This window comes from Trichomycterus rosablanca, chromosome 20, assembly GCF_030014385.1.
Source record: "Trichomycterus rosablanca isolate fTriRos1 chromosome 20, fTriRos1.hap1, whole genome shotgun sequence".
Classification (NCBI taxonomy): Eukaryota; Metazoa; Chordata; class Actinopteri; order Siluriformes; family Trichomycteridae; genus Trichomycterus; species Trichomycterus rosablanca.
Window position 1 is genome coordinate 6,478,113 of NC_086007.1, and position 19,226 is coordinate 6,497,338.

General features: G+C 41.1%; 1 protein-coding gene across 1 annotated transcript in view; it reads right to left on the reverse strand.

Annotated features, from left to right (window-relative positions):
• The window catches only part of robo1 (roundabout, axon guidance receptor, homolog 1 (Drosophila)), a 287,956-nt gene that overhangs the window by 123,237 nt on the left and 145,493 nt on the right, over window positions 1-19,226 (reverse strand). Inside the window, 1 exon segment of the mRNA XM_063016378.1 lies at window positions 11,267-11,593. Within this exon segment, the coding sequence (XP_062872448.1) occupies window positions 11,267-11,593 (327 nt within the window).

The window sequence follows — 19,226 nt, forward strand, 5'->3', positions numbered from 1 at the left end:
CAAAGCTCTAATACCTCTCAAGTACCTCATATACCCCTGTGAACAGCAGTAAATTATTTATGTGTGTGTAAAGCTAACAGTTAACTACAGAACGTCGAGATGTTTTCCCTGCTGTAAAGTTCTTTCCATGGGGAATAAGCACAAGACCTGCTATGGCTGAAAGAGCAAAGCTGAGGAAGCTCTCTCACACCCTCAGTCTGATCTTTATCTAAAGCTCTGAAACATACCTTCAGCACCTACCCCATTCACCACTGCCCAAACTGAACACTATTTGAACAAATGCTGGATGCTACATTGCTTTATCTCTGTTTTTCTTCTTCTCATTCTCATTAAATGGTCTGGGTTGCTTTATTGATAGAACAGTTGCTGATGATATTGGTTGGCAAGGACATTGATTTTAACAGCAGTGACTGATGCATATTAAAACAGGCAACAGTTTTATTCTGTCTTCTCTTTACTTTTCTTTAATTAGCATTAAATTCCCTGTACGGATGTTGTGAAACTATTAATCTCCCAAAACCTACCGTCTAATGAGAAAACACTAAATAAACAGAGCTTTAGCACCATGAAGTGTTGATTGCCTCAAATAAGCTGCAAGAAATGTAGAAACTTGTTTTGCTTTAAGTTTTTATTAATTTGTTAGCATGAAGTGAAAAGTGTGAAAAGAAGTGAATACATTTTTACCTCAAACCTCCAGTCCCTCCAGAAACATACCTTAATCCTCACCGGGCTTTATCGACAGGGACTGTTGAAAGGCTTCATGCGACAGCTTAAGCTTACTCTATTAACCACTTCAGTCTAGAAGGGCAGAACCGCATCATGCTCAGATGTTTAAAAAATAACCCTGTGGGTCCCCAAAGACCCTCGATTTAGAAGTGGAGAGATAAGGTGTAGCAGGAGCTAATAGGTCTCCTTACTGTACGAGGAGGCTTAGCAAGTGAAAGGCACGTCCTATCTGAGACTCCCAGCCGAGAGGGACCTTACGATCAGTTTTTATCAGTAACAGTAGTCATTCAAGAGAAACTCACTCCATCACACAGCCCACTGCAATGAGAAGATGGAGCAGTCTGGGCTTCACAATTATTAGAACGCTCAAGGATAGAGTTTGATTTGAACACAAAATTGTGTGAAAGACAGAAGCAGTACCAGTACTGTTACAGCAGCTCTACAGCTTCTATTTACACTAGCTCATCAACTTCCTTCACCCTACTGAAGTCTGAAATCTATTTACCTAATTAGCAGGGGGTGTGGGAGCTTCACCTTAGATCATTCATTCTTTCTTTTGCAGGTTCGGCCATCTTGGCCACCCCCCCCTCCCTCAGACATAGCCAATCACAACTGGTAGAGTAGACATCTGACCGGCTGATAGCACCACTGAGGATTCAAACTCATTTTAAAGCAATGCCTTTGTCTATCTTTAATGTGTCTTTAACGGTTTCTGCTGCTTTGTACTGATTTACAACTTTAGCCCCACCAGTGATATATGATTAAAATTCCACACATGAATAAAGCACAAATGGGAGATCAAATGGGTGGTAAAGGCTATGATCTAGACCAGACCTGGGCATTGTACGGCCCGCGGGCCACATCCGGCCCGCGAGACATCCCTAACCGGCCCGCATGAGGTTCGAGGCAATTAAAAATCAGACGTAAATAAATGTACATCAAACATACATTACAACAGGATTGTTTTTGATGGGAGCGCTATGTCTTTAAATATCCGTAAGTTTTGATTTACGTGTGTGCGAGTGTATCTGGCTTCACCGTGATGCGAACAGAAGAACTGAGTGTGACTGACGGTGGAGTTTTTAACAAGACATGAACTTTTGCAGTATTTATTTACTGAAGTCAGGTTTAAAGCTGTTTAACGATCACAATTTAGGCTTTAAATCGCGGTACTAAACAGAGAAATACAAGAACATGAACAATGCAGAGCGTCACACCTGAAGCTTCACTAACTAAACTGCAAAAGCAACAAATACTTTTTATAAGATTTAACACATCCAGATCTGAAGCAGTCAGCACCAGCTTTGTGATTTCCAACATCCAACAATAACAAAGGACTGAAAAACAAATGTGGTAATTAGACTCAAAACAAAATAGTTTAAAAACCTGCACATTTGTTCACATTTGTTTTTTTTTTGTTTAAAAAGTAAAATAATGTTGATGTTTTTTCTCTGCCTACTTCTAATTTTCTGATTGTAACATCTAAACATTAACAGCTTATTAGAACTGTACAATTTACTGCTTCTCATAAAGAGTGGGCAGTTGTAGTCTAGTGCTTAAGGTACTGGACTAGTAAATACAAGGTCGCTGGTTCAAGCCCCTCCCCTGCCAGGTTGCTGCTTTTCGGCCCTTGAGCAAGGCCCTTAACCCTCAATTGCTCAGACTGTATAGTGTAACTGTAATTTAAGTCGCTTTGGATAAAGACGTCAACGCTAAATGCTGAAAATGTAATGTAAATGTAAATAAAGAGATAAAATTAATATTGAGCAGAATTAAGTTCACCTTATTGGTCCGGCCCTCCACAACAGTAACAGTTTCTTATGTGGCCCCTTGGAAAATTTAATTGCCCACCCCTGATCTAGACTCACTACTAAATTATGGTAGAATTTGGTGACCAAATATATTTAGAAACAAAGCAGATGTTAAAGTCTGCAATATTTTCAGCAGTCAACGCAACAGATAAGAATACACTGTTAATGATATAAGTCATGACTGGCTTCCAAAACAAATCTGCAGCATTAGAATCCACTTTGCCATTGTCTCTTTTTTTTAGTAACCAAGCTGAGCTTCTTTGGTCTGTTTGTTTGTTTGTTTATTAGGATTTTAATGTCATGGTTTTACACTTCGGTTACATTCATGACAGGAACGGTAGTTATTCATTACACAAGATTCATCAGTTCACAAGCTTATAACAAACACAGTCATGGACAATTTAGTGTCTCCAATTCACCTCACTTGCATGTCTTTGGACTGTGCGAGGAAACCGGAGCACCTGGAGGAAACCCACGCAAACATGGGAGAAAATGCAAACTCCACACAAAAAGGACCCGGACTGCCCGACCTGGGGATCAAACCCAGGACCTTCTTGCTGTGAGAAGTGCTACCCACTTAGCCATCGTGCCGCCCGCTTCTTTGGCCATATGCTTCATTACATGTCATCTCTTTTGCACAACCTGTGTTTCCTAGAGGCATAAAAACCTTCTTGATTTCCTTTTTTTGCATTGGCAAAGTTCCTTTCTGGTAGCCAAAAAGCTTTGTTGTGTTGGCTTGTAATACAAATATTTTAGTGTGTAGTCCACCTCTCTTTTCAGTAAGGTTAAGTGCTATCCTCCGTTTTTGTCAACAAGAGATGGCACAATTTTAGAGGACCTGCTGTCTCCTATTGTGTGGTGCTTTTAAGCACCACTAGCAGTCAAAACATTATTTTTTTTACTTTAAAAAACAGTTTCTTAAACACACAGCAGAGGCTTTTCTTTCCCAAATAAATGGTTCAAACATACAGCGGCTGTCCTGAAATCTTGACATATTAACTTACAATTTCTCAGTAATTAGCACAGACTTTTACCCACTGGGCATCCCTGCCTAGGGTCACGACCAACACGCGATTCCCACCAAAGAGCCGCTCTGGCAGATAAATTGTCCTACAGGGCGGGCATATGGCCGCTCGGCCGACTGGCTGTAGCCGTTACGTTCTAAAGACATCGTTTGTCTATCCAGTGCATCGCTGATTCTCATGACTGTTCACAACCCTGTGCCCTTTCTAACATCCTTCCTTCTCGGCTACTCCATGACCTAAGCAGTGGGAGATCTTTCTCCACCGTGGTACCACAACAAAGCTGGAAGGGTAGAAATGCAGGGACTTCCTGCTGCTCTTCTTTCCATGTCAAGCTTGACCTACTCTCTTTTCTGGGGCAGCCAGTGTGAAGAGATTCCAGCTGGCATCTACCACAGCACATTCCAGCAAGCACATTTATCTCTGACCTCTCATGCAACTGGACACATACCGCTGACGTAACTTGTATTTTAACTGTCTTTTCAAGCATCTAATCATCTACACGGTGATGCTGGAAAAGAGGCCAAAAAAACTTGCTTGGTGTTATACACCAATCAGCCATAACATTAAAACCACTTTCTTGTTTCTACACTCACTGTCCATTTTATCAGCTCCACCTACCATATAGAAGCACTTTGTAGTTCTACAATTACTGACTGTAGTCCATCTGTTGCATGCTTTGTTAGCCCCCTTTCACCCTGTTCCTCAATGGTCAGGACCACCACAGAGTAGGTATTATTTAGGTGGTGGATCATTCTCAGCACTTCAGTGACTCTGACATGGTGGTGGTGTGTTAGTGTGTGTTGTGTTGGTATGAGTGGATAAGAAAAGTTTTTAAACACCTCACTGTCACTGCTGAGAATAGTCCACCAACCAAAAAAAAAAAAAACAGCCAACAGCGCCCCATGGGCAGCATCCTGTGACCACTGATGAAGGTCTAGAAAATGACCGACTCAAACAGCAGCAATAGATGAGCGATCGTCTCTGACTTTACATCTACAAGGTGGACCAACTAGGTAGGAGTGTCTAATAGAGTGGACAGTGAGTGGACACGGTATTTAAAAACTCCAGCAGCGCTACTGTGTCTGATCCACTCATACCAGCACAACACACACTAACACACCACCACCATGTCATTGTCACTGAAGTGCTGAGAATGATCCACCACCTAAATAATACCTGCTCTGTGGTGGTCCTGTGGGGGTCCTGACCATTGAGGAACAGCATGAAAGGGAGCTAAGCATGCAGAGAAACAGATGGACTACAGTCAGTAATTGTAGAACTTTAAAGTGCTTCTATATGGTAAGTGGAGCTGATAAAATGAACAGTGAGTGTAGAAACAAGGAGGTGGTTTTAATGTTATGGCTGAACAGTGTACATTATAATACCAGGAGGTTTTAAGTCAACAGAGGTTTTGATTATTATTTGGTTATCATTCTCTAATGGCTCTAACAGGATTTTTATTCCTATCATGTCATATCAACTATCATTGTGATCTTGAGAAGAAAACGCTAAACGCCTGACAAGTCATGGTCTCACACCGCAGCCTTTAGTTTTATCTTTCATTTTAAGGGTCTATAAGTAATTGTCTGTGCTATAATTAAACATCATCAAGAAATAGTTTCTCAAGGACATCTTCAGCTAAATTAGACACACATCAACTAAGTCACAAACCAATTAAAAAGATCCAGATGCCAATAACACAGGGAATGTCAACTAAAAAGCAGATGTGTTCTTTCTTCTGCTTTTAATTTTGACTGTATTTAAGAGTGCTTCACTTCTGCTTAATTATACAGATTGGTTTTGAGGAACTGAGATCCAACTATGATGTCGTGTTGATTTTTCACTGTTACGCTCCTACTTCAACAGTTGTTCTACCATTTATAACCATTTAAAAACTGAACTTATTGAACTCATTTGGAAATGCCAGGGCAAAGGCATTAAAGAGGAAGAAGAATGAATTTAATAAAAACACAAGAGCAGATGGTGAAAAAGGTAAAGTGCATTTACAACGAAACACTTCACTGAAGGAAGCAAATACATTCACAAGTTTTAATAGGTTATTAATAGGTTAAACTCAGTAATTTTTATTTCTGTTTCATTTCATTTATATTTTCACCATCACTCTATTCTGGTCAGGGTCACGGTGGGTTTAGTTTTCCCAGAATCACTAAACACAATGCAGTTAAATACCCTGGACAGGTTTGCCATTGCGGTGCCTTGGCCATTACCCAACCTCAGAAATAGCCAGTCAGAAAAGGCAGGCAGAAAAGTAATTCCACATGACCTGCATGCATTTATATCAGGAAACAGCACAGACTTTAGTACAAGCTAATTAATGTTATATATTTTTAATCCAGCAATTCAATTTTTAATGAATAAAGGCGCATACTTTAACCACACATCTACCACTTAAATGTACTCTGTTGGCACAGTAGTCTAACGTGCCACCACTACTGCAATCTCAAGCTCGTGAGTTCGACTCCCAGCTGTATAATCAACCAGCCGGGCACCTACACAGACACACACTTCAGAAAAAGAGCGGTTCAGAAAAAGAATGCGACGGTCACGACCCTCTTCGATGGGTTGTAAGGGTGGTGGCAGGGACGAGAGAGAGATAGGCCCTAACTGGACACGACTGGATTATTTGAAATAGGGGAAAAAAAAGAATAAACAGAAGATTTAAAAAATGAGACCATGAAGCCTCCGGGTCACAGATAGCCCTGTCAATTTGCCCGGCTTGACCTCTGCCATGCTACATTCCTACATAGTGGGGTTATAACCCTAGACATATTTTCAGTTCCTTCAGCACTTTCTTTTCCCCACTAAGAGGTAAATATTTAATACATTTTAAAATCTGTACAGAATTCTACAAACATCTATTCATTACACTGACTAATTTGTCTTTTTAAAATCTGAAACAAGAGACAGCATGTGATTAAAATCATTACACCCTAACTATGTAGACACATGCGGTTTAAAGAGAAGAAAGTTACCATGATCTGGCTTCAATAACACAAAAAACACAAATAAATCCACCCGATACTCTAAGCACAAACCACTGACACAAACACCCAACGCCACAACATGGAATTTCTCTAAGCTAAAAGTGCCCGAACGTTTTAACCATGTGTTTTGAATCTAAGGGTTGGCAGCACTACTACCGCTTGCAGTCTAACTTACCAGATACAAATTTTCTTCCACAGCACAGACATGGGGTAAAAAAAGACAAAGTCTTGTGGGGAGCAATCACAGGCTACAAGCAGACTCAGCGGTCAGGTCTGTCATCATCTGCTCCTGATCTTAAGGCCCTGCATTCCCTTTATTCCAAATCTCACAATGGAGCAAGTGAAGGAGCGTGTTTTAATCAGCTCACTTTGATCTGTAATGCTTACTAGGCTTATCTACTATAAAGTCTTCGCTCATTAAATGTGTCCAACCACCAGTTTTGCCTTTTAAATGAGCAATGAAAGTAAAAAAAGGGACAGGGCAGACAGACAGTACTGCAATAACAGTGAGACGGTGGAAATACTTCATACCGTACAAATTGCTATGATAACAACTTCATTTGTCAGTCAGAATCCAAATTAGAAATAAACCTTAGGATTAGTTGGTCTGGAAAACATTTGGAAAACTCATTTATATGGGTCAAAAAGTCTTTGATCATGATTTTCACAGCTGTTTGGAGATGAGGGTACTCGACAGACATGTCCATCATTTGAAAACCCAGCCTGGCATTACACATTACGTCATGTAGCCTGCAGGCCCGGGGCTCACCGGTGAGCCTTTAGGAACAAGAGCAGGCTCCTCTCTCCTTAACTCTCCTTAACCCTTTCTCTCAAACCCTTTGTTCCTCTGAAAGCTGCTGTTCGTTAACAAAGCGGGACACGTTACAGCCACAAGGTGTCAATCAGAAAATAAACAAGCAAACACAGGAACAGGTCTGAGCTCAGAGCTCTAGAAAAGTCAGAATCAGAAAACAAGACATCGATACATTACTGATTAACCTGAGCAAACCTGGACTGGTCTCACTGCCTAGCAAAGCAATACTTAAAGTCAACATAATTTATTTGACTGTTTAAAATTCTTAAAACACCACAGGTGTATAAAATGTGATTTAGGTTCCATATAAGACTGATAAGTAGGCACAAGGGTGAGGCAACACAAATAAAAGTAGAAAGGAATATTTTATTGGCATAATCAGTGCTAAAGTTCCTCAAGACCCAGTAACTGATCTTGTGCAGTTAAGTACGCTAACCCACTACCGGTGAGATTCACATATCCAAGGTTCAAATCTTAGCTGTGCTACAGGCCAGTTGGTCATCTGCAAGAACATGATTGACTAACGTCCAAGGGGGAGGGGGGTGGCAAAAGTTGTGTAGCCATAACAGGTGCACTTTTCAATGTGCTTTTAGTGCTGATCCCATTAAAAATGTAGGGTTGTGTCAGGAAGGGTATCTGGTGTAAAAACTGTGCCAAAGTTTGATATGCAGACCAGATCCACTGTGCAACCTTTAAATTCGGAAGCAAAAAATAAATAAATAAATTACAAAATCCTTTTTGTTCCGTGTTTTGTTCATTGTTCCACAAAGGTATTGCATATTAAGCTTTTAATTCTGCCCTTGTGAAAAAATGAATGAGAGAAAAAAGATTAATCACATTTTATCTGAATTTATTTTGAAATATAAAACACTGAAACTAAAAAAGCTCGATCAGGTTAAAATAAAGACTTGTAAAATAAGAGAGCCCTAGTGTTCTGCATTCCTACTTCGGTCTCTAGCACTAGTTGCTTGGGCAACATAATTACACACGGGGTGGCTGGGGTGAGTAGAGGGGGAAAGGGGTCGGAAACACAACGGTGAGGGATTTTGAGCTTTGACACCATGCCATTATGGAACTGTTTGAACCTCACACAGAATAGCAGTCTAGAGGCTGTGGCTCAGCGACCCGCTGCGTCTCTCTCTGTCTTCTGGCAAAACCATCTTGTCGCCAGGACTCTTGTTTTTATACTTTGAAATCTAACTGTTGAAATGAATAGTGAAACACATCGGGCTTCATCATGGCTGGGTTTAGTTCCTGGACCTGCCGACAGTCCGACTGTGTGCTAGAATAGGTCAGGATAGAAGGAAAAACGGTCATTTGAAAAGTACAGCATGAAAGAAATACGTCTCCCTCAGACAGTACAAAGAGAAATTGCTTCATTTCTTTACAGAACATACACTAAAGTCCATTTCATTATAGTAAAGTAAAACTTTTGGTATCATCACACTGTAGAAACCTCTATTGTTAAACACTAAATAAATGATATGCTGCATCTAAGATGCTATTTGATGTGCATAATTACATTAAGGGTGTCAAATTATTCTATTTATAAAAGCTGAGAATTACTCAAAAACTTGGAGGGCTGGTGATTAGGGAGATGAAACTCTGCCCAGCGAGAAGCAGATGCCAATGTCACACATTTCAGTTCAACTCAAAAGCACTCGACCGTTCCTTCCAGCTCACTGCCAGGTCGATTAGATTACAGCAAGGGGCTTGCTGACAGCTCCTGGGCATACTCGAAAAAGTGGTTGATATCTGAGCTCCTCCCTGCTTACTCCTCTTGACATAAAAAGAACTTCAAATAGGAAGCCAAAAAAATCGAACCCTTTGTGAAATGAAAAATAGTAGCAAAGTTGTCGTGTTTCATTTTATTTCATCAATCTCTTTATCCTAGCCAGGGACGTGGCAGAGCTTGGTCCACAGGGAAAAGCTGGACAGGGTGCGAATACATCGCAGGGCTTCGACCCGACATCCCTCAGACATCTCCAAGCAATTCAGTGTATGCGCCTGACCAACCAATAGCACTGCTGAGATTTGAACCCAGAGGTGGGCTGGTGTAATAAACCGTCAATAATTTGCTTGGTTGCAATGAAATCCATGCTAAGATCCAACTCTGCATCCAAATCCAGAGTCAGCACAGTCAGTAAAAGTGCTCGTGGGATCTGGCAGTTTCTGTGTAATTATATCAATGTGGTTTTTAAAAGACAAGAAAAGAAACACAAGAGAGTCAAAATGTCTGACTAATCATTCAGATCATTTCATGCACCAGCTGTTTCTGTCCACAGCTTATTTGACTACAGCCAGAATGTTCTGAAATCTCTACGGACGTAATTTAAATGAACCATAATACATTGTTTGTTTGGATATCTGCTTTTATTAGTCATTGCCTGTAGACTTGAACTTTAATGCTGTCAAATAAAAATGTCATTTGAATTTATTTACAGCAGCTGATGCTTGATTTCAATTGAAAGTGCAGCTACGTACAGTAGGAGTAAGAGCAACAATTTGAAACACAGCCTACATCACTCTACATGTGTAAAACACTCATACGTTGTAATCTGAACATCTTTATGAATTTATAATATTTTAATAATGAATCACAGAAATATTATTTATTAAAATGACAAAAGGTGAAGCCACTTTGCATCAGTATGGATCCCTCTGCCCTTGAGGATCTGTATGAAATGTCTTTGTGTGTGTGTGTGTGTGTCTACAGAAATGATGTGGATATTTTGCATCATGCTTCAGTATAAAGGTAGAACTCTTATAATAAACACACTAATGATGTCAGTATGAGCTTGAATATACTGACTGCATCTTTAACTGGTTCACAATGTTTATGTTCATCTAACTGTTTGACATTCCTGCTCCATTAACTACCTCACACATTAAAACCACCTCCTTGTTTTTACACACATTGTCAATTTTTTCAGCTCCACTTACCATATAGAGGCACTTCGTAATTCTACAATCACTGACTGTAGTCCATCTGTTTCTCTACATACCTTTTTAGACTGCTTTCACCCTGTTCTTCAATGGATGGTCAGGGAGTTTGCATGTTCTCCCCGTGTCCGCGTGGGTTTCCTCCGGGTGCTCCGGTTTCCTCCCACGGTCCAAAGACATGCAAGTGAGGTGAATTGGAGACACAAAATTGTCCATGACTGTGATCAATATAACCTTGTGAACTGATGAATCTTGTGTGGTGAGTGACTGCCGTTCCTGTCGTGAATGTGACCAGAGTGTAAAACATGACGTTAAAATCCTAATAAACAAACAAACAAACTTCAATGGTCAGGACCTCCACTATAAGCTTATCGGTTAATTGCCGACTAAGAACAAATGAATCACTATCCTTAATTTGGACAAATGAAACATTTCCTCAACTTGTGTGTTTGATTCCCCACTGAAAAAACACAATCTAAACAACAAAACAGTAAGAGAGAATTTGTATCTCCAATGACTCCTGACCACCTACCAGAAGCCTCTTTAAAAACTATGCTATCTGGTGTGCTCAGTCTGCCAGGATCACCATGCAGACCCACCGACGCAAGCACTTCCTGCCCATCTCTAGATTATCCAACTCACTGAACCCATTGAGGATCCAGCCCCGGGAGGAAACTGGAAACCCTTTCCATTCAAGCTGACAAAGCAACAGCCTCTCCTGCATTCAGAGTGTGGGCACGGGGTCAGAAAAGGAGCCCTAAATGAGGCTGTGCCCTGGTTTAAAATTGCCCATGGGGGAAAAGCTATCACTCCCAGAAAGACCTTGATAAGCTCACCATTATTTAAGCTGAGAAAAAGCTTCTGTGGAAAAGCTTCTGCGGCATCTTCATTGTGCAGAGCTTTAGAGCTCAAAAAGAAAGCATTACAAAGACGAGCACTTACTGGCTACTTCCAGCGAAGCGTTGTGGCTAACAGCTTCTCCTAAATAGTTGCGGGCCACACAGACATACGAGCCTTCGTCCGGCTTGCTACGACGACCGTGGACTATCCTCAGGAAGAAGAGCGAGCCGGAGTGAAGCAGCATACGATGGGAACGAGAGTTGTCCCGATCGGTTTCCACCCTCTCTCCGTCCTTGTACCACTCCATGGTAGGTGTGGGTTTCCCCTCGGCCTTGCAGTTAAGGGTGGCCGGTTCGCCCTTGGATACGATCAGGTCAGAAGGATGCTCCACAATTCGGGGTGGGTAGTCCTCCTGCCTCAGACGAGATCCTAGAAATCATGGAAGGAACATGAAGGGTTTTATTATGGTGCTGATGTGATTTACAAATCTGCTGTGCGACTGGAAGATAGAGATATAAAGACAGATCAGCATTTTACATGTATAACAAACTAAGTGATGGACATGGAGACACATTCAGAAAATCTCTCTAGGACACTCGGCACAGATGCTGAGGACAAAAGTACTAACACCCGATTAGAAAGGGAATTTTAATTAGAAATGTCTGCAGTAACTGCTTGGATTAAAGATGGGTCACCACACTCTGGAAGGGGCACACACTACTGTATATTAAAGAATTCAACTCAACTACTGGCATGTTTCGAGAGAGGAAACACCTTAAATACCTAGGGATATATATATATGGAATGTTCTCCTGTTACATTTTTATATCTATATACCTGCCTTGCATTTTATGCACTGATGTATTATGATGTGCCTGCTGTACCTGGTATCTGGGCAAAATTTTTAAAGTAAAGATACTTAACCAGGGATTAAACGCAAGCCGCTCTGGTGGGGCAGAGTTTTATTATGCCAGCCCACCACCTCTGAGATCAGGGTTCGAATCTCGGCAGTGCTGTCTACAAGCTGGGCATCTACACAGACATGATTGTCTCTGTCTATGGAAGGGAATGTTCAAAGCTCTGTGACTGGCTGCCACCCTGACCAGGTAACAGTTGATGAGAAAGAAACCTTAGAAAAATTAATAAATAAATAAAGACTTTGTAAAACAGTGTAAAAATTGCTATGCATGCAAGCAGTCTGACCATGGCTAGTTAAACCATCAGAAAACGTTAGGTCCAAGGCTGGACAGTTAAAAAGCATTGTAAACACATTCCTGAGTGAACACATTTAGGCTGTAGTGCCATCCACCATTATTCATTTTCCAGGGATTCTATCCAGTGAACTAAATTATATGGTAGAAAAGAGAGCGAGCTTTTCTTTGCTACATTTTATATGAGACAGCTGTTTTCATAAAAGCACTAAAATGCTGCTTGGTTTGCTACCTTTATAGCTGCTTCCAAAATATATCACACAACAAAGGAGTCGTGAATAGGGGGGGATGCATAGAAAAACACACAGTGGGCTGAATAGTGTGAACACAATCAATGCAATCAATCAGCATTTACAGAGAACAAAATGTAACTGTCTGTAATTAGACTGTACCGCGCCCCTGGAGCCGAGAGGGTTAAGGGCCTTGCTCAAGAGCTGAAAAGTGGTCTATATATATTTACAAAAAGTATTGGGATGCGCCTTCTAATGATTGAATTCATGTGTTGTAGCCACAGCAATTGCAGTTGGAATAAAGCAATTATGTAAATAATAAGGAAATTCTATGCTTCCATCCTTGCAGCAACAGTTTAGGGAAGGCCCATTCCTGTTACAGCATGTCTGTGCCCCCTGTGCGCAAGGCAAGCTCTATAAAGACATGAAGAAAAGCTTCATTTAAAGAAACTCCAGTGGCCCCACTAAACAGCTTTGGACTGAACTGGAACATCAATTGAGGCTTTCTTGATCTTGATACAAATGCTCTTTTGACTGAATGGGTACAATTTCCCACAGACATACTTCAAAGTCTTGTGAAAAGTTTTCTCAGACAAGTGGCTGTTATAGCAAACGATCACACAGATGTCACTCTAGTTAATCAATTAGGGCACATTCACATGAGAAGCAGCAAAACCGCTTTGTTCAGCGCTTGTCTTCAGCGGTGCGTGAAAACGTCTTCAAAGTACGAAGATGAGACGAATCTGCATTTGCGTGAAATACCTATCAAATCCAGTCTGAAAGCTGCACATACAGTACATCTATGTTTAGCAGTATTTTCCTCCTGTTTCACTTTTAAACTTGTGTTACAGTGCAAGGTTCTGAGTGTGTGGTAGAAAGGAAGTCATGTTACCACAAAGACGTGCCCACACACTCACCAAGCACTTTATTAGGTACACCTATATTGAATGCCGGGGTGAAAATGACTAAACATTTTGTTGTTACATCTTATTTTCTGTCCTTAGCTGTTCCTAACGGAGGAAGAGAGTAATGTCGCCACAAACAAAGGCTTCTGTGAGAGAACTCAGCCACCAATTACAGTCTCCTCTCTTCTTTGGAGTGCAGCGGAGCAACACCTTAACTACACCAGTGTCATTTTAGACGTTTGCAACTTCCCTGATCAAAGGCGGGAAACGAGAGGAGACGGGTGGAGGGGAGAGATAAGAGACATTACGGCGGCCTGCAGGACCATGAGACAGAGACACGCATCGCAGTTATGAGCCTGTGTACACGGGCGTGTGTCTTCAATGGGCGTCTGGACTAAAGTAAATGGATGCTGGATGGAGATGAAAAGTGTTTAGAATGAAAGCTGTAAAGTCATTACTTCTGTTCAGAGACCAGTGAACTGCACCCACAGGACCTGCTTTATATGCAAATGTGTGGTAATGCCTGGGTATAGCAGTAAATGTTTGTGTGTGTGTGTGTGTGTGTGTGTGTGTGTGTGTCCACTGGCTTTCAAAGCCCATTCAGCAACAATTAAAAAGAGCTGGGATTAAGTGGCAGTCCAGAGTCACAATTCATTTGTTCAGAACCCCATGACCTGGAATTGCTGCTCCTTCACAGCCCCCCCCCCCCACACACACACACACACACACCCACCAGCCAATGTGCACATACAAGGGACATCAACGATTAACCGGTTAGCCAATAACCAACAAACACAAAGAATTCATTGTTCGATTAATGCTGTGGGTTAAACATTTGAATTCATTTCCAACTGCTTGATTTCCATTGAGAGCGATTGAGAGCGTCGCTGCAGTACAGACTGAAACTGTTTGAGTCAGTATAGTCTCGGTGGGTAGCGCTCTCGCCTCACAGGTAGAAGGTCCTGGATTTGATTCCCAGGTGGAGTGGTCCGGGTCCTTTCTGTGTGGAGTTTGAATGTTCTCCAGTGTCTGTGTGGGTTTCCTCCGGGAGCTCTGGTTTCCTCCCACAGTCCAAAGACATGCAAGTGAGGTGAACTGGAGATACAAAATTGTCAGTGTCTGACAATTGATGAATCTTGTGTAACCAGTAGTTACCTGTCCTGTCATGAATGTAACTAAAGTGTTAATTTATAGTAACTAATTAACTTTTAATCTTTTACTTCTTCATTTTTCGCCTTGTCACCCATTACAGTCATCTCTAATTGGAGCCTATCTCTTTCTCGTCACTTCATATGAGGGATGACTCAACAGCCAAGCCTTTGGGAGGTACACTTGTCGGTGCAATTTTGGTGCTGGTCCCACACCTGGATAAAGTAAGAAGGGTTACGTCAGGAAGAGTAACTGGTGTAAATACAGTGACAAATCTGATATGCAAACTACAATGATCTATTGGGTGGCCCCGAAAAATATGGGAGCATACAAAAAAAAAACACTGCTGCCAGATGCTTAAGCATGAATGTACCAGCCTCTAAGGCCATAATGAGGAACCAAAATTACAGTAAAGGACAACACGGACATGTTAGAGCATGTAAATGTTATGGGCTGATTTGCAGGTAATGTGTAATAATAGCAATATGATTGAAATCCTGTTCGAGACACATTTAAGCACAAGTGTGAAAACTTGTTAAAATATAAGCACAGGGTCTTAGTAAAAGGTGGGATTTTTTTTCAGTGGTACTAAAGCTGCATCATATACTATGAATGAATATTATAACGTAGTAGCAGCATGTGCACGAGAACAAAAGGCAACATGCTCGAATCAGGAGGGGTTACTTTTGAACCTAGAAAGCCTGTGGCGCTAATTGCGGCCCTGCCATTTTATCACAATAATTCTGCCACCGAGTTCGGCATTGAGATTTCCTCGTCCTTTAAAAACAGGGTCCGTTTTGGTAGTCTTTCCAAGCTCGTGTCCTGTGGAGATGTCTAGACATCACGACACTCTTGATGAAAAAGTGGGAATAGAAGACGTACAGAAGATAATAGAAATGCATGATGGAAAACAGTAGGCAACACAAAAAGAAACATTTAATTGAACAGGATCAGATAAATAATGAGCAAAAGCGCTGAAGGTGTGTGGATGAGTCCGCAGGTGGAAAACCCAAATTCACTGCTATTAAAAAGCCGCTCACATGCACACACTTTATAACAAGAATGCCTTTTTGCAGCCAGCAAGGCGCACACACTGATGCAGTTCAAAATAACGAACGATGCTCCTAAGCAGCACCAAGGGTGAGAATCACTGTGTTTTTAGAACTTTAAATTTGCTCCGTGGCATGTTTTGACTGAAATGAATCAAGTCCAGCTTTCTACACCAGCATCTAGTTCAGTGCTAGACACAAATCAGTGTGAGAGTTTATATGGACACATTTATTATGCTTTTATCCAAACTGAATTAGAAGTCAAGCAGAATTTAACACAGACATACAGCAACACTGAGCAGGAAAAATAAACACGCTTTTCTTCAGCTCTGTAGCTGGAGCTACTTGGTTGAAGAAGCTACTCAGTAAGAAGCTTTTATATAGTTTTAAAACCATGTGCAAACCACCCGCTTAAATTGTTACTAGTGGTAATAAGAATAATGCAACACTCTTCTAAAGTATAGAAATCTGCCTGTAATTTCACATTAAAACCCTTTTAAAGACAAACCCAGTCCAAGCATGTAGTGCAGGACTGGAAATGAACATCTTGAGTAAGTAACTGAGCCTGGACTAGCATGTGCTCACTCTATGATGTGGCACAATCGAGATATTTTGCTCAACCAAAAAGGCAGCACAGTGGCTCGGCTCACAGCAAGAAGGTCCTGGGTTCAATTCCCAGGTGGAGTGGCCTGGGTTTTTTCTGTGTGGAGTTTCCTCTGTATGGAGTGCATGTTCTTGCCGTGTCTGTGTGGGTTTCCTCTGGGAGCTCCGGTTTTCTCCCACAGTCCAAAGACGTGCAAGTGAGGTGAATTGGAGATACAAAATTGTCCATGGCTGAGTTTGATATTAAAAACTGAACTGATGAATCTTGCGTAATGACTAATTACCTGTCCTGTCATGGATGTAACCAAAGTGTGTAAAACATGACATTAAAATCTTAATAAGTAAATAAACTGCTCACCCAAAAAATGGACACACTTACTACAACAGCAGCCTACTATATAATCATATTACAAGGATGCAGATGTGCACTGAAAAAAATCTGACGAGTGGCATTCTTCTGTTTATCTCTGTGATCAATATTTTTCTTTCCATCTATTTTCTCTCATCGTCCCTCATCTGTTTAGCCTGACCGCTGCATCCGTTCTCTCCATCCTCACTTCCCCCTCGTCTCTTCTTTCAGAGAATGTGAAACCAGCTAATCAGCGCCATACCTTCAGCAGAGGGAAGCTGGGAAATTCTACAGCTACGATCTGATCGATTGGTGCCTCGAGTCATATTTCACACACACACCACACACACACACACACACACACACACACACACACACACAAACACACTGCGCTAAACCAAGCTTCCAGCGGTGCTTTGCTATATAGTGATTAAAAATGATGACGATAATGAAAAACTGCCTCAAAAGAGAAACTATTTTTGGATAACCAATAAAAACACATTTCAAATAATAAAGAAGAGATTGATATTATAACAGTTCAGCTCTCAGTATAGATTTTTTTGACAGAGTCGCTGTATTAGGGCAGATATCGACCTGAACACGGAAAATAGGTTGTTTGATGTTTATAATTTCGCACAATAATATACAGATTGTGCACATGAAGACCGGATAATGTCATTAAACAGGCTGCCATCACACCCTCTATATATCTGATTGTGCATGAATTGTATGCTAATTTTAGTTAGCGCACTACCAGTATTGGCTAATAGTCACAGCAATGACATTAGCATAATATCAGAAATAAAACAAGTGGGAACAGGAACTCTTTTACCAGTGCTGAGCACACAATACAGATTCCCCTCAGACATAACCAATCATGTCTGTGTATACGACCGGCCAGACAATAGCACCCCTGAAGTTCGAACCCTGATCTCAGCAGTGGTGGGCTAGTGTAATAGACCAGGGTTTTTCAAACCTCGGGTGGGTTGCGAGCCAAAAAAATAGGTTGCAGAGAAAACTAATAATAATTAAATTAAACAAACTTTAACAGGTAAATAAACAGGAAATAAACCTGTACACTAACACTCCTTGTGGAGGCTTTACGTTACAGCTTGTAAATCACAGTGGGACCAGATTTCCACAATTTTTATTAATTAAGTATATTTTGTGTCTCGTTTTGATGCATTGTTTGTGTTGCCTGGGTGGCGGTAAAAATGGTAATAAAACTCTGTAATAGACCACCATGCCTGAGCGCCGCTGTACATACACTATACAGCAAAAAGTCTTTACACACCTGACCATAAGCTTGTTGGACATCCCATTTTAAAAACAACAGCCATTCTTCTAAAAAGGCTTCTAGCAAGACTTTTTATGTCTGTGGGAATTTGTGCCCATTCAGTCAAAAGATAACAGCAGTATGTGACTGGATACTGATGTTGGTCAAGAAAGCTTGTTCCAGTTCATTCCAAAGCTGTTCAGTGGGGCTGAGGTCAGGGCTCTGTGCCGGCTACTGTAGTTTGCTTAAATGAAGCTTTTCTTTATGTCTTTATAGACCTTGCTCTCTGTCTCCCTCTCTCTCTCTCTATCTCTATGTGTGTGTGTGTGAGCGCTGTGATCTGTGAAGTGTAATCTTGGCCTCGGAGGGAGATAAGAGAAATCAGTAGCCCTTGCAATTAAATCCCAAATAACCTTTGAGCAGCATATGCATTTTATTCCTTTCTTCCATTAGCCAAATAAATCTACTCAGCTGAGACAAAAACGAGACAGGACCAGAGGAACAGCTGGAATAAGTTCAGGTCCACTGCTTTAAATAAGTTTCCCTCCTTCACTCTGTCCCTGCACTGTCAGTAAGAGTTGTTAGTGCTGAATTAAAGCAAGCACAGTGTTCAGCTTGACATACACACAGCTCGGACAGTGGGACAGAGTTATAAAGCCCAGCGCTCCCTCAGGATGTGTTTATGGTAATCTTACATTGTTTTATGATGATCTCAGTAGTGATCAAACAGACGGCACTATCACACATCCATGAGTCACACACATTTACTGTCTTACACACAGTCTCACACGTTTATCAACCCCAGAGTATCATTCACATCACACCGCCGTCCTTACACCAGGCTCCTTATACTGTAATATCTGTCTATATCTCTTTATGTGGACTCTCACTATATGGACAAAAGTATTGGGACACCCATTCGAATGACTAAATTCATGTATTTCAGTCACAACAATTGCTAACAGGTGGAATAAATCAATTATAAAAAGGAAATTTTATGCTTTTAGCTTTGCGGCAACAGTTTAGGGAAGGCCCTTTTCTGTTCCAGCATGACCCTGTGCACAAAGCAAGCTCTATGAAGACATGAAGAGAAGCTGCATTTAAAGGCTTTCTTGATTAACATCAGTGCCCAGCCATACAAATGCTTTTTTGATTGAATAGGCACAAATTCCTACAGACATACTTCAATGTCATGTGAGAGGCCTTCTCATAAGAGTGGCTGTTTTCATAGCAGTTGTAGCTTAGTGGTTAAGGTACTGGACTAATAATCAGAAGGTTGCCAGTTGAAGC